Genomic DNA, 23,173 nt, shown 5'->3' with positions numbered 1-23,173 from the left:
TTATTACAGCCTTGGCTGCAAAATGGACAAAAGAGCAGAATTCCAGAGGTAGGTGAAAGTGACAGCCCTTGACATCAAGTGTGGCATCAAGAAGCCTGAGCAAAATTGGAGGAATTGGTATCAAGGGCAAACCCCTTGCTGAGATATTTGTTTCATCAGTAGTCACAGGTGAGGTGTCGGAAGACTGGAGGTTGACTAACGTGGTGCCACTATTTAAGAAAGGTGGTAAGGAAAAGGCAGGAATCTATAGACCAGTGAGTCTGAAATCGATGGTGGGCAAGATTAGAGTGGTGCTGGAATAGCACAGCAGGTCAGGCAGCATCTGAGGAGCAGGAAAAATCGATGTTTTGGGCAAAAGCTCGATGGTGGCCAAATTGTTGGATGGAATCCTGAGGGACAGAATTTACATGTATTTGGAAGGGCAAGGACTGATTAGGGACAGTCAACATGGTTTTGTGCGTGGGAAATCATGTCTCACAAACTTGAATTTTTTGAAGAAGTAACGTAAAGGACTAATGAGGGCAGAGTGGTAGAGGCGATCATTATGGACTTCAGTAAGGCAAGGTTCCTGATGGGAGATTGGTTAGCAAGGTTAGATCTCATGGAAAACAGGGAGAACTAGCCATTTGGATACAGAACTGGCTCAAAGGTAAAAGACAGAGAGGGTGGTGTTGGCGGGTTGTTTTCAGACTGGAGGCCTGTGACCAACGGTGTGCCAAAAGGATCGGTGCTGGTTCCACTACTTTTTGTCAATTATATAAATGATTTGGCTGTGAACATAGGAGGCATAGTTAGTAAGTTTGCAGATGATACCAAAGCTGGAGGCATAGTGGACAGCGAAGAAGGTTATGTCAGAGTACAACTGGATCTTGATCAGATGGGCCTATGTGCTGAGGAGTGGCATTAATTTAGATAAATGTGAGGTGCTGCATTTTGGAAAGGCAAATCCGAATAGGACTTATACACTTAATAGTAAGGTCCTAGGGAGTGTTGCTGAACAAAGAAACCTTGGAGTGCAGGTTCATAGTTCCTTGAAAGTAGAGTTGCAGGTAGATGGAATAGTGAAGAAGGCTTTTGGTATGCTTTCCTTTATTAGTCAGAGCATTGAGTATAGATGCTGGGTGGTCATGTTGCAACTGTACAGGACGTTGGTTAGGCCACTTTTGGAATATTTTGTGCAATTCTGGTCTCCTTCCTATTGGAAGAATGTTGTGAAACTTGAAAGGGTTCAGAAAAGATTTACAAGGGTAGGTTGGAGGATTTGAGCTATATGGAGAGGCTGAATAGGCTGGGGCTGTTTTATATTTTGTGCAATTCTGGTCTCCTTCCTATTGGAAGAATGTTGTGAAACTTGAAAGGGTTCAGAAAAGATTTACAAGGGTAGGGTTGGAGGATTTGAGCTATATGGAGAGGCTGAATAGGCTGGGGCTGTTTTCTCTGGAATGTTGGAGGCCTAGGGGTGACCTTATAGAGGTTTATAAAATTATGAGGGGCATGGATAGGATAAATAGACAAAGTATTTTCCATGGAGATGGAGAGTCCAGAACTAGAGGGCATAAGTTTAGGGTGAGAGGGAAAAGATATAAAAGGGACTTAAGGGGCAACTTTTTCACACAAAGGGTGGTGTGTGTATGGAATGAACTGCCAGAGGAAGTGGTGGAGGCTGGTACAATTACAGCATTTAAAATGCATCTGGTTGGGCATATGAATAGGAAGTGTTTAGAGAGATATGGAATAAGTGCTGGCAAATGGGAATGTATTAGGTTAGGATATCTGGTCGGCATGAACGAGGTGCACCGTAGGATCTGTTTCTGTGCTGTACATCTCTATGACTATCCAGGGCAAAGCAGCCTATTTGATTAGCACCACATCTACCAGCATCCATTCTCTCCACCACACACTGAGTAGCAGCAGTGTGTACTATCTATAAGATGCACAGAAGAAATTCACCACAAACATCTTTAGACAGCACATTCCAAATCCACAACCATTTCCATCTCAAAGGACATAGACAACAGGTGCATGGGAACACCATCCTCTGCCAGTTCCCCTCCAAGTCACTCACTATTCTGACTTGGAAACATATTATGTTTCTTCTCTATTGCTGTGTCAATATCCTGGAATTCTCTCCCTAATGACATTGGGGGTCTACCTATAGCATGTGGACTGCAGTGGTTCAAGAAGGCATTCTCAAATGCTTGGGGCTGGTAATGAATGCTGGTGAGCCAGCGATGCCCACGTCTCACATATCATTAAAAATATGGTTGGACACACTATTTCCCTTTCATGAAGTCACGCTAACTCTGCTGAATTAGATTTTGATTTTACGCTAGTTAGTATTTTCATCTCTCTGTGTGTGGCCTCACACGGTCTGGTTGTGTTAGTGGCCTACAGTACTGATTTGTCCTTTCCAATGAAATCTTTTTTTTAATAACTATTTAAATCAATCTGTTCAAACATACAATGGCACACCTCTGGAGCAGTTGGGATTTAAACCCAGGCGCCCTGCCGCAAAACCTTTGGTTTGTATTTGAGGGTGTGTAGAACTCAAATCAGCAGATCTAGTCACCTTCATGTGTGTCCTTCAATTAAACTTTCCTGGCTGTACATTTTTAAGTCTTGCTTTCTCATATCAAAACAAACCTCTGAAACTAGGAGAAAGTGAGGACTGCAAATGCTGGAGATTAGAGCTTAAAAATTTGTTGCTGGAAAAGCGCAGCAGGTCAGGCAGCATCAAAGGAACAGGAGAATCGACGTTTCGGGCATAAGCCTTCGAGGAGAAAGTGAGGACTGCAGATGCTGGAGGTCAAAGCTTTAAAAATGTGTTGCTGGAAAAGCGCAGCAGGTCAGGCAGCATGAAGAAGGGCTTATGCCCGAAACGTCGATTTTCCTGTTCCTTTGATGCTGCCTGACCTGCTGCGCTTTTCCAGCAACACATTTTTAAACGTCTGAAATTGCCCAATACACACCAGTGAAACTTTTAATATTTCAGTATAGTGCAATATAGAAAGTACTTTTAAATCAAGATAGACTCAAACTCGAGGATGGAGAAATCTTTAATAAGCTCATTTTCAGGTGCATTAATGAGACAGCACCTGATAAAGAACCATAAACACGTGAGGGGGAAACAATCACTTTCAATGATGTTCTCTGATTGGTAGATTTCGTGTTCCTGTTTATATACATGAAATTTAGTGGACCCCTGAACTTTAAACTCACCTCCGCAATTTCAAGCGCACTTTGGCCACAATTATCCGATTGAATTAGAAACAAAAGTCCCACTTATAAAAGCATTTACCCTAACTTTATATAAACAGCGACATAGTGAAGTGTCGTGATATTTGTATTGACATTAATCTGTCATTTGCGGTCCTTTTGTTTTCTTTTTTTCTTGCTATTTGCAGCACCCTGTTCATACTTTTCAATGTGAGTTATTATCTATTAACAAAAACGTAAAAGTGGACGAAGCCTTGTGATTCAAGTTATGATGGTATAAACTGTTCCGGGAGATTAATTACATCCATCTCTAGGTTGTTTCTAGCGCTGCACTGTGCTCCAAACCAAATATAGTTAATACAGTAAATGAAACTAAAACATCATGTCTATTTTACTGTTTTCTAATGCGTACAGTCCATCCGGATCACTCACTGCTGGATTCATTTAGTTCCCTCTTAATGCACTTACATGGTACGTACTAATGAAAATGCATTACAATTAAATTTGTATGAACCATGTATCTAATTTTAAATTAATTTTGCAGTTCGGCTGCAGAAGTCACTAGCAGCATACAAAATAATAATTCACGCTGTTTCTTTCTCTAAGATAGTGGGAGTTGCATGAAAAACGGGAAGCAACATAATACGTAAGGTTCCACCGAGATTTGAACTCGGATCGCTGGATTCAGAGTCCAGAGTGCTAACCATTACACCATGGAACCCCCACTAATAGCAACATGAATACGCAGCTTCCTCCTTGATTACGACAGTATTGTTTCTAGGTATACTAAAGTATGATTTATTTTTTATTGTTCTTTTACAAATTAAGCGTGCAAAAAGTGTGCAAACATTGTACACTGACATTAAAACTCACCGTGTACATGTACACCCACTGAGATTTGGGTTGAAAATACCATAATGTTAAGCAAAACAAACAAACAACTTATTCGGTTCTGAAACAAATTGGTTCCACATGCTTCCACTTTCAGAAATCGGTGGGGGAGAAAATTAAAGAATATTTGCATAACACGCATTGGTTTTTAAATGGCTTTACTGGAAATGATGTTTTCTTGCGAATGATAATAATCCTGAATTAATACCAACACAATAAAGCATTCGATTCAATCCCATCTCTATGGAGCTTTTTAAACAGTTAACATTATAGAATATTTCACATCACTTCACAATTTTGTTGGATAAACTAGTCCATAAATGCACAATAATTATTTTATGAAATTCAGGTTAGTCTACCAGAATAAAAGAATAGTCTACATATTGAAGACTTTAATGTTGCTATAAATTGGAAATAAATTTTGAAAGTTCACGCAGTTTATAAAATAATGTCCTTCCGGCTCGATACCCAACTTGCAGCATGAATATCCCTCAGCGCGCATGTCATTGCTGGCACTACTGCTCCTCAGTGCGCATGTTTTTACCGGCACAGCTGCTCCTCAGTGCGCATGTCATTACCGGCACAGCTGCTCCTCAGTGCGCATGTCATTACCGGCACACCTGCTCTTCAGTGCGCATGTTTTTACCGGCAATGGCTGCTCCTCAGTGCGCATGTCATTACCGGCACAGCTGCTCCTCAGTGCGCATGTCATTACCGGCACACCTGCTCTTCAGTGCGCATGTTTCTACCGGCACAGCTGCTCCTCAGTGCGCATGTCGTTGCCGGTCTCCTAGCGACGGCTTGTACACAGTGTCCGGTAGTTGCGGCTCCCATTGAAGATTCGCCTCCAAACAACAAGTCATGGCCAAGGAAACTGAGGACTTCTCGCAACTCGAGCTGGAGTCCATCATTGGTTTTAATGGTGAGAGGCAGTAGCTCAGGTGGCAGGGTGTTTGTTCTCTGGTTGTTGTGGTCACACTCCAGGGTCTGTTTCTACTCGAAGCTGTGTCCCTGCTCTGACTGAGCTCAGTCCCCAGTGAGCTCCTTGTCTGGGCACCCCCTCCCTGACAGGGGAGTCAGGCCGACTGCTCCTGTCCTTTTAAAACTTAATTGCATTCTGAGATCACTGCACTGCGTTTGCAAGGAAAGTCTTTGCCAAGACCTTGCTGCTCATGCTTTGATTCTGCCTTAGTCCGCTTTCCCTCTTCCCACTGTCCTCGCTGACCTACATTACTCCCAATCAAGAAATACTTCAATTTTACGTTCTCGGTCTTGTTTTGAAATCCCTCGATGTTTTTTCCCCTTAATACTGTAATCTCCCTCAATACGCCAACCCTAGCGATCTCAGCGGTTCTCCGCATAGAGGATCCCTAAATTTTATCTCCGCTTTAAATTACCAAGACCCTAAACTCTGGAAGTAATTCCCAGAGGATCTCTGCCTCACTAGCTCTTTTTCTTTCTTTAAAGTGTACCCTAAACTCACAACTTTGATCAAATTTTTGGGAGTCTCTCTAATGTCTCCTTATGTGCCGTGATGGCAAATGTTGTTTAATAATAATCCCACACAGTGCCAGAAAATGTTAAATATAGTTTTTTAAAAAAATATTTTCTGATCAGTATATAAGTTAGCTCGCTGAGCTGGAAGATTTGTTTTCAGACTTTTCGTCACCATACTAGGTAACATCATCACTGAGAGTCGCTGGTGAAGGGCTGGTGGTATGTCCTGTCTCTCTATTTATAGGTCTTGGTTTCTTAAGGTGGGTGATGTCATTTCTGGTTCTTTTTTCAAGGGAAGGTAGATAGGATCTACCACCAATGCCTCACTGGGGAATATCACTGATGATGTTGCCCAGTATGGTGACGAAACATCTAAAAACAAATCTTTCAGCTCAGCGAGCTAACTTACATCCTTACCATCAACTTACATCCTTAGCATCAACTACAAATCTTCTCAAAGTTTTCTGATCACTTCAGATTCTTTACTGAAAACTAATCGTTTTATGAAGCTTCTAAAAGTTTATATTAGTTACATTTATTGAGAAATATCCATGCCGAGCATTTTTAAGGATATAGTACTCTGTAGTAGGATGATATAACAGAAATGACAATCCAACTGAATATATACTCAAATAAAAGCGAAGTACTGTGGATGGTTGAAATCTGAAATAAAAGATGCAAGTGCTGAAGAAACAGTGTTTGTCGTGAAAGAAACAGTGTTAATATTTTGAGTCAACAGGATTTGTTATCAGAACGGTATTCAGTACAGACTTAAGTGGCTAAGCAATCCACAACAGATTAAACATTTTGAGAGCACAGCGTCATGCAAAACATAGCATTCTTGTAAATGTAAGCATTCTTTGACTCTGGTTCATTTTAAGTTAGATTGTATGGCTGTTTTTACAGGAAAAGTACCTTCTGGCTTATCTGTGCATCCTGATTGTGAAAATATAATTTATCCTCTGGGATGTACAACCATTGTACAAAACCTCAAGACTAGCCAACAAGCTTTCCTGGAAAGTCATACTAACAATATCTCCTTCGTTGCGGTTAGTAGGGGTGGAAGATATATTGCAACAGGACAGGTCACTTATATGGGTTTTAAGGTAAGAAGAATGTATTGTTTTACTGACTTTTGCCCTGAGCAAATTTAATTCTGCAATGCATGAAGAATTTTAGAATATCAAGAACTTGAAATTAACCATTTTTTCCTCCCCTTACTGAACACAACTGCAGAAACAGTCAATTGAAGTGTGTGCAGAACAAAATACAGAGGATTTGTATATAAAGATTACCAAATCTGTTGAGACCCAGAATACAAAGTAAACTATCCTCGTATTCAAACATTTAGAGTAACCATGTAGATTTGTAGTTATTCCTGGAAAGAGAGGAAAGGAATACAAAACTATTTAACCAATGGTAATCTAAATATGGCCATTCATGCACACATTTTGGCTGCTGCTTTGGACATAAACATAGTAGTTCTATCTACTTTCCTTCTCTCTTTTAGTTCCTCTTCTACCTTAGAACATAGACAGGAAACCCTCCTGCACATATTGGACAAACACTGACCCATCTAATGAACTTGAGCTATAGCTTTCCCAATCAATATCAGGTAAGTTAAAGTCCCCCATAACAACCACCCTATTACTTTCACTCTTCTCTTGAATCATCCTCGCAATCCTTTCTTCTACGTTTCTAGGACTATTAGGAGGCCTGTAAAAAACTCCTAACCTTTCCTATTCCTAACCTCAGCCCAAACTACCTCAGATGGCGAGTCTTCATCCATCGTCCTTTCCTTCTTGTTCTCCATTTCCCAAAACCAGTTAAACCACCATCTGACTGCCCCACTCCCCATCCTGCAATATTTACATGAGTCTATTACTTGTCCTCTGTCTTCTTGCTGCCACTCCAGACTTGAATCACTCTTGGATGAGACCACAGCTGAATTATATGCTTTTTATGACATTCTGTAAAGACCATTGAAGCATCCGTTGTTTGCTATATGTTCCTTTTACCTAACTTTTTATCTTGTGTACACACCAGTGGCAAAATTTAATAGTTCCTTTCCCCACCCACTCACTTTCACTCCAATCATCACTGTGGCCTTGGGTTTGATCCACAGACCAGATCCTTGCCATCCTCAATCTTATTGTGGTTGATCACATTGATATAATAATTTTGACAAAATCCTGTGTTTTACATCATCTGCCTTGCCCAAACTACCAGGTGGCAGAGTGCTTCATGTGATCAAATGCCATCATGGAATTTCTATTCCTACTGCCTGTATGATTACCATCCAGTTTCCTCCCTCAATCCAAAAATGTGCAGGTCAGGTGGATTGGCCACACTAAATTGCCCATTAGGTCCATTAGGGAAATGGGTCTGGGTGGCTTACTGTTCAGAGGGTCTGTGTGTACTTGTTGGGCCAAATGGCCTGCTTCCACACTGTAGGGAATCTAATCTAATCTTTGAGCACTTATTGTTATTTGAGCCATTGGATTCTTTTAATATCCTTACTTGCCGACTGCCTCACAAAGCTTCACACTTCCATGCCCTGGTAGAATGTGTTATGGACCAGAGGAGATCCCTTCAAAATATATTAAGAAGGTAGCTGAAACCTTAACATTTTCTTATTTTAAATGTAAATATGAGATCTTGTGTTCTGGATGTAATTCAATTTGTCAAACTACTCAATGTTAAGCAAAACACAATTTATTCAAACACTATAGTTAAAATACAACAAAAAAAGGAATTTGGAAATTTACCTCTACTAAAAAAACTTAACAGAACAATAGATACAGTAATTATTACTAAGTAACTGTTCTAATATAGTACCGTCCGATAAACACACTCTTGGAAAAACAGATCATCTCATGTGCAATCGTATCAGCAAGAAAGAGATACATGCAGCAGCTCCCCAGAGAGACAGAGTAGAGGGCAGAAGATGTTCATTGCCTTCCAACCCTTCTGAGACTCCAGTGACAACTGCCAAAAGCTCTCGAAAACCCTGGTTCTGGGAGGACTTGACCACAAACACTCACGCCGCTTTGTATTGTTCCAACTTTTTAAAAAACCCAAAGGCCTCACAAGTTGTTTATCTTTTCATGGATACTTGGTACCTGACCCCTAGTCTCTCTCTAAAAGAAATTAGGACAAAACACACCTCTTAAAGCCACAATGTCATCACAAATGTATGCAATCATACAGAGCGGCTCCGAATGCCAGTGCTCATCTGGGTTTGCAATGGCTTTTTAAATATGGCGTCAACACCATGGATGCCAGCATAAGCCAGAGTATCTAAGAATATTTCTGCCTGTGGCAAATAGGTGAATTGGGTTAGCACTGGATAACGGGGGGATGCCACAGATGCATGGCACCTAGTTAATGAGATGAGTTTGGGGTGATTGCATGAAAACATTTGCTAGGCTTCGCAGAGAGAAACTCAATAAAAATGACACTTTGCTAAAATATGATAACATTTCAGCCCCTTGTCTTTATAGTAAAGGCAAATAACATCAGATAATTTAACACTAGAATTACCTCTAATAATTGCAATTTTTAAAAAAATCTAAACAGAAATGCTTATTTTTGATTTCAAGTCCTCACCACTGTTGATTTTGTGATCATTTAATGTAACATATGAATGATCCACTGTGTTGACAGTTCATATTTTACTGAGAGGTATTCAGTGTGATTGACTGAAATCTGCATATTGTATATCGTTGCAGGCTGATATCATCATCTATAACTATGTTGAAAAAGCAATTCATGCAACCATGACACTTCACCAAGCCAAAGTTGAATCATTAGCATTTTCCCCAAATGATCTCTATTTGGTCTCTCTTGGCGGTCAGGATGATGGCAGGTAACAGAGGGAACCTATTGTAAAATTTAAGTCAATACAAATAATGGGAAAACATTCCACGAACTGGAATTATATGTAACACAAAAGAAAATTTTACGAAAAATTTGCTGAATGGTCTGGCCATTTACATGGAGAGAGAAACAGAATCGATGTATCAAATCGACAACCTGATAATAGTTAAGATTCTTGGCTTGAAATGTTAACTCTGTTTCTTTCTTCACAAATGCTGCATGTTCTATTTTTAATTTACATTCTCAGTACCCAAAATGCATTGTTCTTGGCAAATCGAAATGATTGTGGTTGTTGAAGGCCAATCGTTTTAGCCTAGGACATTGTTGTCAAAATTCTTTATGGTAGTTTCTTGGGCCTAACAATCTTCAACTGCTTTATCAATGACCTTTCCTCCAATAAAAGGTCAGCATGCAAAGCTTTGTTCATGATCGTAGTATTCATTTTCATTCACAACTCCTCAAATAATGAACCAGCCAAAGGCACATGCCACAAGACCTGAACAACATTCAAATTCAGGCTGTTAAGTGACAAGTGATATTTTGCCACATTTTTAGTCCACAGTGGTCATCTCCAAAAAGAGAAAATCAAACTATTTCCCTTTGATGTTCAATGGCATTGATTTTGCTGATGGACTAGTGGTATTATCATTGGACAGTCAATCCAAAGACCTAAGTAATGTTCTGTGTACCCAGATTTGAAACCTGCCATGACAGATGGTGGAATTTGAATTCAATAAATATCTGGAATTAAAAGTCCAATGATGATCATTTGCAATTATTGGGAAAAACCCATCACGTTCACTAATGTCCTTGAGGGAAGGAAACTGCCATCCTTACCTGGTCTGGCTGACATGTGACTCCAGAACCACGGCAAAGTGGTTGACTCTTAACTTCCTTCTGGGATGGACAAAAAAATCTGGCCTGGCCAGTGTTATCCACATCTTGTGAATAAATTTTTTAAAACCCACCATCTGAGTCATGTGAACTTCCATTGACCATAAACTTCATTGGACCAGATATATAATGTTGCTAAAATACTGATGACTCACCTCCTAACTCACAAAACATTTCTACATAAACAAAACACAAATCAGGTTCCTGATTAGCTCAAACAAAGCTAAAGTAATCCAGCATCATTAAGAACAAAATGGTTCATTCAATTGGCCTGTGTAAACATTAACTCTGTCCATCATGAATGCATACTGACTTCAGGATGTATCTCATACACAGGCTGTATTGATGCAACTCGCCAAGACTTTTTCCACAGTAGCTTCCTAACCTGTGATTTGTAACATCTAGAAGGACAATGGTGACAGGCAAATGAGTAACCACCACCTCTTTTAAAGTCTTTCTTAAAGTCACTCACCAACCTGACTTGGAAATACGTTGTATTTCCTTTTTTGTGTTTTATCTTGGAACTTTCTATCTTAACAATGAAAATACCATAACCACATGTGTAGACTTCAAGCAGCCAGTCTATTAGAAATTAATTTCCATCAAATAAGTGGAGTTACAGAACATAAATATTAAAATTCAGACCAAAAAAAATTAATAAAATAAGGACGTTTCATTTACAAAAATATCAGTTTTCTAATGCAATCTGCAATAGCTGTCCAACTTAAATCATGCTTGTTCATCTCCCATAAAATAATAATACAGTGATATGTTAGCAAAAATGTCTTTTCCTGTTGGAAATGTATATTTATATTTTTGGGTTATGTAAAAGATAGAAGATATGGAAGATAGAAAATATTGGACATGTTCAGATTGAAGATGGGTTATACCATACAGTATCTTAGAAGTTAAGTCAACAGTTTAATGCCTGCAGTGGTTTACCTACAGTTTATAAAAAATCGAGCTTCCATCAAATTCTATCCTTTGATTTCAGATGCTTGTGTGAGTTTTCTTTTGCACATTTTCTGAAGAGACTATTGTCTTTTGTGTTGTGTGCATGTGTCTATGTTTGGGCTTAAGGGGATTTAGTTCTAATTCTGGATTTTACCTGAGATGCTAACTACTTGGTTGAAAAGTAAGTTTTATTAGAAGATAGGAGCAAGGGTCGGCTATTTGACCACTCAAGCCTGCTCTGCCATTCATGGGTGTTCATAGAGCTCAGTAGTTAATCCTGCCCTCCCCCAACTCCAGTGAATGCTTCAGCCACAAGAGCCATATTTAGCCATATCTACCTCCTTTATTGTTTAGTAGTTTTGAGTGTTGCTGAAAGAAGTGACACTGTGTTGAAGCTTTTCCACTTACACTCATTGAGACAATTCAGAAGAATGCCAATTTAAGGAGGAAAACAACATTTATGATGTATGAGAGCATACTGTATGTATTTACATGTTTTTTTCTGTCTGCACAAAACAGAGCCCTGTCTATAAGAATATGTAGCCTCTAATGAATGTAGGTGCAACACACTGCAAGCCTAACTGATAATGATAAATTGGTTGTCAGCATAATTATTTGCATTCTCAGGGTTACTCAGCAAATGCTGTCCAATTGTAGAATCACATCTAATGTTGAACATTGTGTTGTGAGTTTTGCAAGATCCAGTCAGTGCCTGTATCCTTTTGCAATCAACCAAAAGGATATCCTATGTGACATGATTAGCAAATCTTTGGAACATATGGTCTACATACTAGTATTGCACTGACACTAAGACATTCAATGTGGCCTGCAATGAACAATACTTGCTGGATAATCTTGAGTGTGTGAAGAATTATTGGATTATAAATTTGGTTCTCAGTGTGATGCAATTGTATGTACTGCGTACGATATATATAAATACACACAGCCTGTTCTTGAAAGGTGCCTTGACAGGGTTAATGCTGATAGGGTTGTTTCCCCTTGTAGGAGAATCAAAAAATGGACATTATCTCAAAGTAAGGGGTAGCCCAGTTAAAACAGAAATGAGGAGAAATTTCTTTTCTCAGAGGTTAGTGAATAAATGAAATTCTTTACCTCAGAGGCTGTTGAGGCTATGTCAGTAAGTTTATTCAAGGTTGACATTGACAGTTTTTTGATCAGTAAGGGAATCAAAGATTATGGGGGAAGGGCAGGAAAGTGGAGTCGAAGGTTATCAGATCAGCTATGATTTCATGAAATGGCAGAGTAGGCCCAAAACAGCCTACTTCTGCTCCTATATGATTAGATTAGATTCCCTACAGTGTGGAAACAGGCCCTTCGGCCCAACCAGTCCACACCGACCCTCTGAAGAGTAACCCACACAGACCCATTTCCCTCTGACTAATTGACCTAACACTATGGGCAATTTAGCGTGGCCAATTCACGGCACATCTTTGGACTGTGGGAGAAAACCAGAGCACCCAGAGGAAACCCACGCAGAGAATGTGCAAACTCCACACAGACAGTCACCCAAGGCTGGGATTGAACCTGGGACCCTGGCGCTGTGAGGCAGCAGTGCTAACCACTAAGCCACCATGCTGCCCAAATAAGATAAGATCTTGTGGTCTTATCTAAGATGTGTTATGCAGACTGATCAATAAAAGTAAAGAATGTTTCTTGGAAATTAAAATATGTGAATTGCTATTTTCTAAGGAAATTCTTTAAGTTCTTAGTTTAAGTTGTTTTAGTAATTCCAAGGCACACAGAGTTCTTTGTCTAGTATATGTTGAAAGATGTTTCTGTCAAATCAATGCATCACCAACAGAGAGAGAAGGAAAGTGAGAAAAAAGAGAGAGATTATGGAAGTTAAGATTTATATCAACCAAGTACAGGCCAAAATATAAGGATGTCACTTAGAAAATCAAGGGAGCTGAAGTTGAGGATAACCAGTCCAAATACAATTACTAGCACAGGATGTGACTTAACCCAAAGACTGACAATCTAGGAACAATAGCAGCCCAATAAATGCAGAGACATCACTTTGAGGTATTAGAAGTCTAACACCATGGTCCCACAGGATGACAAAGCCTTGTTGTCAACTCACAATAATGAGGGCAGATAAATTCTAACAATATTTCTAACTACAAGCATATGATCATCAGTCTAATCCAAAGGCTAAATATCCAATTTTGTTATTTGTTCAGGTATCTCAAATTAATATTTATTTTTCAGTTAATTATACCTGATTACTTGTTTATTCAACATTGAAGGTTAAAAGTTGCACACTGCCTGAGAGTGACATGAGGCAGATTCAAATGTGGTTTTCAAAAGTGTATAATTGTCTGAAGTGAAAAAAACCTGAAATATGGGCAAAATCAAGGCAGTGGGACAAGCTGTGTTGCTTTTGCAGAGCGCAGGCATGCAAATAAAGCACTGATTGGCCTCCTACTGTTCTGTAGCAACTTGATGAACAACATTCATTTTGCAATCTAATTGTCTGTTTTCTTTTCCCTTGATAATAGCAGTAAAGGTTAGGTCAGTCACTCAGGAGCTTATTCATATCCTGCTGGAAGGTTGGAGTGTAACTAATTATACAAGTGAAACTGATTAAAGTAAAATAGTTGATAAGACTCACTGAGTCTCAACAGTAACTTCTAAGTATAAACTAAGTGGTTATCCCTGATGTTTCTGATAATGAAAAAGAGGTATGAGTTAAAATTTCATGTGGTACTCGAGTAATATTTTTGTCAGTGTATTATTAATTCCAGTGTTGTTTTATTGCTGTGTTGTTCTGTGTTGAAAAGTGTGCATGTGCACTTGGGTGAGGGTTTAAAGCACATTCTTTAAATGAAAGAACAATCGCTTTGTCTTCCAGTTCCCCCTTTTTTTACGATTAAGCTACTCAAATTGCTAGATTGTTATCCTTTTTATTTCTGTAGGACTTCACAATGATTAAAAAACATTGTATTTTTTTTGCTTTCTTCCTATTACAGTGTTGTCATTTGGAATATTGCAACAAAGTTATCTATCTGTGGAAGTCCTGCTTGTGTTGCCACTGCAGGAAATGCAATGACTGTAAAATTTGCTAATAATATGGACGATACCTTCATTACAGGAGGAACGTAAGTTGGAAAAGAAAATTGAGATTGTAATAAGAGCTAATGGCAAAACTACTCAAATCTACACAAATTTCTACATTGCTTTTGCACTGAGCTTTCTTTAGAAACTGGATAGTATACTGAAACAGAAAATAAGCTTACAGCAGGCTGGAAACGGGGTGGGTAATTGAGAACCTACATAATATATAACATCCTCCATGAGATTCTTTGTTTTATTGCTGTTACAAAAATTTACATATATATTCGAAGCTTAAAAACATCTATGCACATTAAGCACAGTATATTTTTAAAATTGTAGAAATACCCCTGTTTTGCATAACAGATTCTAATGCTATCGACATTAAAATATTTAGAAACTATTTAATTTTAGTAAATTAAAATAAAATATGTACAAAAGCCTTTAAAAGTCAGAAATAGTGATTTTGAATTGAACTATTTGAAAAATATTCATTTTAAATTTACACCAGTTTAGTGCAAATGCAAAAAACTCACACACTTGGTTTCTTTGTAAGTTGTATTTTAATTGGTGAGTAGCATTTCTGAAAAACTTGCTTAAGGAAACAATGATAGACAAAATGTACATGTGGACTTGGGTGAGGACTGAGTCACTTCAATGTAAGTTTTATCAGATTAAAAGAAAACCTATCCATTCCTGTGCTGTAATTACACTAAAACTTGCAGGAAGTTCCAGTCTTGTATGTTGGTTTAGATGATTTACACCTGAACTATCATTTAAGTAGGTAATGAAATTAGGTAATATTCTTTTGGCATATAATTTTCTTTTGCTAGTGGTACACTACGTCTCTGGCTCCTAGATTTACCCAATAGAAAGATCCGTCCCACGGAATGCCAAACAGGACCTTTGAAAAGAATGATCAATTGTATTGAGGTGAGTGGCATTCATTGCTCAGATTTTCCATGTACAGTTTTATTTAGAATAATAATATCTCAAAGGATTGTCATTCGTATAAATAACTGTATCTTCCATGTTTTGGTGATCATAGAATTATAGAATCATACAGTACAGGAGAGGCCCTTTGGCCCATCAAGTCTCCAAGACAAAAGAGTAACTTTTGATCTACAGTGGTCCCACTTTCCAGTACTTGGCCCACAGCCGTGAATGTAATGACATTTCAAATGCTCATCCAAATACTTTTTAAAGATTGTGAGGTTTCCTGCTCAAATATTGTCCCAGGCAACGCATTTCAGATTTCTAAAATTGATTGCCTTTTGGATGGTTCCCTCTTTCTAAAAAAAACTGGTTTCTGTCTCTGCCTCCCTGTGTTGTATAACAACTTCTTGCTATGTAACAGACCAATTTTTTTTCTCTCTTCTACCCTTGTTTTCAAAGCATTTATTATCTACCTCAAGGGATTTTTAAAGGCCTCATTTAAATGCATGTAAACAAATTTCCAAACAAACCAATACGACTCTTAGAACTCAACAGTGAGGACAAAGCTATGTTCTTCCCTCTTAATCTCATATATGTGTATGAAGTATAAATCAAACTTAAAGCTATACATGATTCTGTCAACCTTAGAACCCACATTTCTAAATAATAATGAAAATGTTTCACCATGTTTTTTCTACAAAACTTTTTTTTTTGTGGTTTGATTTTCAATTACATCTAAAATGAAAGCTATCAAATGCTGTATTTAATGAAATACTTCTAAGTGACAGTCTTTACTTTAAAAATATAACTCTTGTTATAATTTTTATTAGATGATTGCCTGAAATTTTGTCTGCTTTCATCATAAATGTACAGCTGATCTCATGGTTGCTTCACTTCTTCACTGCTAGGTAACAAAAGATGATAGTTTCTTCTATTGTGGAACTACTACTGGTGATATTTTGATGATCAGCATGAAAACTGGACTGCTGAATAATTATGGGCCAATAAAAAATAAGTTCAGTTTGGTAAGCTGTGAACTTGCTCAGTTCAGTTTGTAAAGTGCCAAAATAGTCCAATGTATTTTCAGTTAGTGTTGTATAACTAAAGCAAAGAGAGTTTGGAAATCATGGAGTTCTTGGTGATTGATGTAGTGGCCACTCTAATTATTTGCACAAATAACTTACTATTTATACAATGTATCATGTAGGTCCATATACACTGATTATGCACATTTTATAGAACTTGTAAAGAAGTTCCAAACCCACAGGATGTACATTTTACAGATAATAAAGTATCTTGTTTTCCTCATTTAGCAAGATCATTATAATCGTTCAATGAAACTAGAGAAATCACAATCACCCCACCAATAGCCACCAACCAGCAACAAGAATCAAGTAGCACAAATGCACTCTCTACATAATATCAATCATGTGATGTTAGGATGGACTGTGTGGGTCTAGATACTTTTGATGTATTCTTCGTCAATGGATGAAAATTAGATTAAAATAACATTAAAAAATGAGATTATTTGGCTGATTGTGGTTGCTCATTTGAAAAGATCATGGCTGACATGATTTTCTTTTAGATTAGATTCCCCACAGTATGGAAACAGGTCCTTGGCCCCAACAAGTCCACTCCGACCCTCCGAACAGCAACCCACCCAGACCCATTCCCCTACCCTATATTTACCCCTGACTAATGCAACTAACACCATGGGCAATTTAGCGTGGCCAATTCACCTAACCTGCACATCTTTGGATTCTGGGAGGAAACCGGAGCACCTGGAGGAAACCCACACAGACACGGGAAGAATGTGCAACTCCCACACAGTCGCCCGAGGTGCAACTCGAACCCTGGTCCCTAGTGCTATGAGGCAGCAGTGCTAACCACTGAGCCACTCCATGACTTTCACCCCACTTATCTCCTTGTCCCCCATAACTCTAGCCTCTCTTAGTGAATAAAAATCCTTTAAACTCATTTTTAAAAATATATTCTCTGTGAGTGTCACATCAGCTATTTCTACCTTAAATATAAAGCCCCTTATTAAACTATACACCAAAGTGTTAGATTCATTCACAAAGGAAATATTCTCCCAGTATCTATGCTGTTAAGCCTATTAAGAATCTTTATATGTTTCAATCAGACCATATCTCATTCTTCTAAACTCCAGTGACTCACACCTTCCTCAGAAACCAATCCTTTTATCCCATAAATCAACCTAGTAAATTTTCTCTCAAGTGAACCGAGTGGGAGTATATTCTTCCTTAAGTAAGAAAACCTAAACTGTGAACAACATAGTCGATTCTGACCGGTTGTGTTTTTCTATACTCTCGACTTGGATCTCGGAGTCCTCACTTTCTCCTGGAATCTATTTGCTTCAGTTAAGGAACAACGTGGAAGAATTAGGAGGGGAATATAGTTGTTGTGGTTCTGTTCGCCAAGCTGGGAATTTGTGTTGCAGACATTTCGTCCCCTGTCTAGGTGACATCCTCAGTGCTTGGGAGCCTCCTGTGATACAAGGGAATACAGTAATTGTTTAAAAAATCCAGGTGATTAGAATGTATCTAGATATCATAAATAGTTTGATTTTCTAATTATCATGCTTCAATGTTAGTATTCAATATTTAACAAGAATTATTATTGAAGTGAAATTAGAATTTGAATGGTTCATCTCATGTCATCTACAGGGTGTCACTGCAATAGTCGAGCTAAAATCGGAGGACATCCTTGTTGGATCTGGAGATGGTGTTATCGTTCTGTGCAAAGCACCACACTTCAAGGCACTCAAGTATGTTTGGATATATTTAACGTTGAATATATATTTTATTAAACTTCTGTGCTAACAAATTACTACTTATAATTATTTCAACAATGTTTCATGGAGGAATTACAAAATTCATAAAATAGATTTCACTATAGCAACAATTTGTTGTAAAATAGTGCTACCCTGTACATTTTTTAGAAAAAAAATTCATTTAGTTTAACAATCTTCAGTTCAAAATGACCTGATACTACTTTATTAAGCTGAATTACTTTTATCTTCTAATGTACGTTAGAGGTCTGTATGATACTGAAGACAAAATCTTTTAAGGGTCTGAGTGGTGTGGGTTATAGCAAGATGTAAGATCTGACAAGAAATCCAGCAAGGCCTTGTATATTTTCCCACGTGGCATGGCAAGATTCTTGTCCGGTAGTGGTAAGTTGGCGATGATGCTTATTTAGTTCCTTGTTGATAACCCAACTCACCTAACTGATGTTCTGCTTCCAACATTACCAAACTTGCCTAACAAACTAACTGACTGGAACATCAGAGCAATGTCTGGTAGATTCAACTCACCGTTTCCTCCGGGTGACTTCCATGTTGCCCATGACTACACAGACCCCTTGGCATCATGGTAGCCCAGAAAGCTACCAACACACTTAACTAAAGGTTTGCTAGGAACCTAAAGGACTCTATATCAACAACAGCAAAACGAATGTCATTTACAAAATACTATGCAAGGACTGTAGCAAACATGACATCGGACAGACAGACAGAAAACTAGCCATCAGGAAACATGAACACCAACTAGCCACCAAAAGGTAAGATGCACGAAGACTAGTATCCTTACATACAGACAAAGAAGGACACCGCTTCGACTGGGACAACACATCCATCCTAGGACAGGCTAAAAAGAGACATGCACAGGAATTTCTAGAGGCCTGACATTCAAACTGGAACTCCATCAATAAACACACCAATTTGGACACCATTTACCAACCTTGGAGAAAGAAAACTAGAAATGATATCACCCACCTTAAGAGACCAAGGCACATTAATAGAAAACAGGACATAACACCAGTGCTTCACCAGAGGTTCTCTCTTGATATTACCTGGCATGGTGATAAAATGTCTGAAAACAAACCTTCCAGCTCAGTGAGAAAACTTAGAATCTGATGCATTAGGCCCTTAGCCCACACGCCATTTCATTCAGTGCACCTCATTAATGCCATGAAATAATGCTGGAGTGTCTGGACCCTTTACAGAGACAGAAACAACCACAAAAATGGTGAAAACAAACGTTCATAATACATTTCTTAACTATTCACAAGAGTAGTCTCATGAGTAACAGCGTCGTGCCATTAGTATATTTTTGTCTACTTCTCCCTCCTGCTGCATCGTAGTGAGATCTCCAGTCCCACAGTCAGCATTAGCCCAGGAGGTTTGGTGGGGTGACCTGGGAGAAGTTGTTTCTGAATGGGTCATATAGGCTGACGGTTTTCTTCATTAGAATCACTACAGTGTGGAAGCAGGCCGTTCAGCCCACTGTATCCACACTGACACTCTGAAGAGCATCCAACCCAGACCCACCCCCCTACCCTATCCCTGCAAACCTGCTTTTTCCCCCGGCTAATCCACCTAGCCAGCATATCCCTGGATACTTATGGGCAATTTAGCATGGTCAATCCACCTAATCTTAAAACTGTGGGAGGAAACCAGAGTACCCCATGGAAATCCACACAGACACGGGGTTAATATGCAAACTCTATACAGACTGAGGTTGGTATCAAACCTGGGTCCCCAACATTGTGAGGCAGCAGTGCTAACCACTGAGCCACCATGCCACCTTTGTAAGAACCTGCCTGACCCTCCTCAGCCTGAATGTCCAGGGTCAGAGTTGGACAGCGAGGGTCTGACAATGTCTGCCAATGCCCTGAATGGAAACTGCTGAGGGGCCTGTGTGTGGCTCCTCCCCCAGCTGCTTGCTCTTGGCACAAGCCTGCTTTCTTTTGATGAGGAGTCACCTGGGTGAGGATCAAGGTTCCCCATCTCCTTCTTGCCTGACGACCAATGGCTGGGATGATGGATTGCAGATGTAGATGCCCCTCTGCTCTTCAGAACAGCTACTAACCCATCCATGGAAGCATTCATGCAGTCACATGATTTTCTGCAATGGTAGAACTTTGGATCAGTGAGAGACATTACATCCCATCTGTTCTCTCCTGATCCACCCCACGCAGGTGAATAGAGTACCTCAGTGTCCTCCCCATCTGGTTCCTGGTTTCTGGCAATCTATCGAGTGCCAGTGGCCTGTGATATTTCTCCCTCACCCATCATCATAACAGTCACAGTGTGGTGCTCATCAGCCTCTGATCTGACACTCAGTGAGCATACTAACCCCATCGAGGTGTCAATATTGGATCTGGTGGAGCAATACAGAAGGCTGCCTTGCTGATGTTTCCTGTACAGTCTCCACACAATTGTCCTTAGAGATGGAGGACATGTCTTCTTGAAGACACAGATGTATTTGGGAGTTTGGGAGGTTTGGTAAGACACAAGAGGCTAGTCATTAGAAGTGGTTTTTCAATGTATGACAGTAGCAACCTGGTCAATGTAATAGCAGTATACAGCAGTGGTACTTACTTGGTTGATGCGACATGGATGTATCTGCAGGAGAAGTCTTCTCCTGTGAGGGCAAGAATACTGTCTTCCAAGAGGGAGAGGACATGCATATCAAGAAAACCCTTCCCCATTTGTTTTGTATTGCAGTGTCCTATTATGGGATGTCTTCTGCAGTGATAGAAAAGGATTGAATGAGCAAGATGCAAATGAATGGCATGGCTTGTAGTGCTGGTGAATGTGGAAGAAAGGTGTTGAGATGTTCTGAGTGAGTGAGTTGGCAGTATAGAGGGAATGCAGGGTTGGTGGTGGAGGAGGATGAATGATAACAAGAGAAAGTGATAGAAGGTGTTTCATGCAACAGTGGGGATAACAGAGCAGGAGCCTTGTGGGATGTGGGATGTGGATGCAGTGGCAGGGATCCAGTGAATGCAACTTAACAGAGAATAGAGAACGGTACTTGGGTGGAGTGGAGAAGGTCATTAACCTTCTTTTAGTGCTGCAGCACTGTTGTCTGCACCCTCGAGATGGCACTTGTGATGATGCTGCTCCTTTAACAAGGTTATGCTGTCATTCGTTTTTTTTTCAGAGTGTTGTAAACACATAGATTCCAAAAGGTCAAGGGCAAAAGGGTATTAGGGCCAATTTGATTATAGCTAACAGATACTACCCCAGGCAAAAGGTTTTCAAGTTTAAAAAAAAACACTTGTACAATGAAAGGGGAGTTCTCCCAGCTCAGTTTTTCTCTGGTTTGGTTTTTGCAGTCTGGCTGTTCACTGGAACAGCATCATTAAGTTGGGATAATCTATTCGGTTTTCAGATAAGTTAAGTTATCTACATTCTGTTCGTGTTTCATTCGGTAATTAGATTGCATTACAGTGTGGAAACAGGCCCTTCGGCCCAACAGGTCCACACCGACCCGCCGAAGCACAACCCACCCATACCCCTACATTTACCCCTTACCTAACACTACGGGCAATTTAGCATGGCCAATTCACCTAACCTGCACATCTTTGGACTGTGGGAGGAAACCGGAGCACCTGGAGGAAACCCACGCAGACATGGGGAGAACATGCAAACTCCACACAGTCCGGGGTCTCCGGCACTGTGAGGCAGCAGTGCTAACCACTGTGCCACCGTGCCGCCCACATCTTGTAAATAAATTCTGTTTTGTTTAAAACTAAGTGGATTGACCAGCTGCATCACTCCTGGAATATCCACACTACACCTGCTAAAAACAACGAACAAATTTAGGGTCTGGGCTACTTTCTTGAAATGTTTTGAAGGGGGTTTGGTCTGGTCCATAACAGACTGGATTTGTTTGATAGTTTGATAGTTCCAAATTGGGATTAGGATTATTGGACTGAAAGGCAGCGGGTGTCGGGTGTGTCTTTTGTTCTGGCTGTTGATTTGGGTTGGTTTAAACAGTGCTTGCCTAGCAATGGGTCTTTCAGACACTAAGAGGTTTCTGTGGGTGGAAGAAGTGACATTGTGGGTTTTGCAAAAGTTGCTTAAGGTCAAGCTGCTGGAATTAGCAGACAAGCTGGGGTTGGAGCTGCCAAGGGAAAGAGAGATAATCAGAGCAATAGCTCAGCATTTAAATTTGCTGGAAACACCATCAGAAACATTAGACATGACTAAAGTTTAATTGAAAATAAAGCAGCTTGAGTTAAAGGCAAAAGGCAACAGAAATGAAATAGTTTGAATTATGATTAAAAGCAGAGGAAAGAGAGGGAGAAAGAGAGAAAGAAGAGAGAAGAAAAGAAGAAACAAAGGGAATTTGAATTTCAGAAATTGGCACTTTGATAGGAAAGTCAGCTGAAGAGGATGGAGATGAAGGTTGAAGGTAAGCTTAGTGAGGAAGAGAGTGACGGTGAGCAAACTCATGGTAGCCAAAAGCCTGGTGAGGATCTGTTTCAATATATTTACACACTGCCTAAATTTGATGAGAAGGATGTGGAAGCCTGTGGGATATAGGTAAAGTAGTGTTACTTCTGCAATCATAATTACTTATGCAAGGTAAATGCACTCACACCAGTGTATAATTGTTTCAACCAAGAGCTGAGTCAACAAGAATGAAAACTATGTGGAGGAAATATATAATTGTTTTTGTATTAGCTAAAATGTGCATACAAGAATGAAACGTGCCTGCAAACAATGGTAGATGTTACAGACAAATAGATAAGGTGTTGTGAGGATGTGGGTTAAGCCAGATATGCTTGTACAAGCAGTAGTTCTAAGCATCTGTTTCCCACTTTTGCAAAAACACAAAAACAAACCCCAATTGAAAGGTCATAAGGATCAATATGGTTAGGGAAAGGGAGGAAATGTCACAGGTGGAGGAAGTAGATAATAGTGAAGAAGGATATACCTAACAATGGGCCACAGCAGGATGTGGTGAAATGGCCGAGTAAAACTTGTACTTTGTTACGCACAAGGCCGGATAAGGCAAGA

General features: G+C 39.5%; 1 protein-coding gene and 1 non-coding gene across 2 annotated transcripts in view; one reads left to right on the top strand and one right to left on the bottom strand.

The window, feature by feature from the left end:
* Positions 1–3,865: 3,865 nt before the first annotated feature.
* On the bottom strand, positions 3,866–3,937 carry trnaq-cug. The gene has a single exon. It is a non-coding gene; the product is annotated as a tRNA-Gln (tRNA).
* Positions 3,938–4,948: 1,011 nt separating this feature from the next.
* The window catches only part of cfap52 (cilia and flagella associated protein 52), an 82,299-nt gene continuing 64,074 nt past the window's right edge, over positions 4,949–23,173 (top strand). Inside the window, exons 1-7 of the mRNA XM_043714591.1 lie at positions 4,949–5,029; positions 6,511–6,710; positions 9,336–9,472; positions 14,322–14,450; positions 15,237–15,336; positions 16,248–16,364; positions 18,027–18,127. Of these exons, the coding sequence (XP_043570526.1) occupies positions 4,969–5,029; positions 6,511–6,710; positions 9,336–9,472; positions 14,322–14,450; positions 15,237–15,336; positions 16,248–16,364; positions 18,027–18,127 (845 nt within the window). The 5' untranslated portion in view covers positions 4,949–4,968. The remainder of the gene's footprint in view (positions 5,030–6,510; positions 6,711–9,335; positions 9,473–14,321; positions 14,451–15,236; positions 15,337–16,247; positions 16,365–18,026; positions 18,128–23,173) is intronic.

This window comes from Chiloscyllium plagiosum, chromosome 24, assembly GCF_004010195.1.
Source record: "Chiloscyllium plagiosum isolate BGI_BamShark_2017 chromosome 24, ASM401019v2, whole genome shotgun sequence".
Taxonomy (NCBI): Eukaryota; Metazoa; Chordata; class Chondrichthyes; order Orectolobiformes; family Hemiscylliidae; genus Chiloscyllium; species Chiloscyllium plagiosum.
This window is presented reverse-complemented; position numbering and strand designations above follow the sequence as displayed.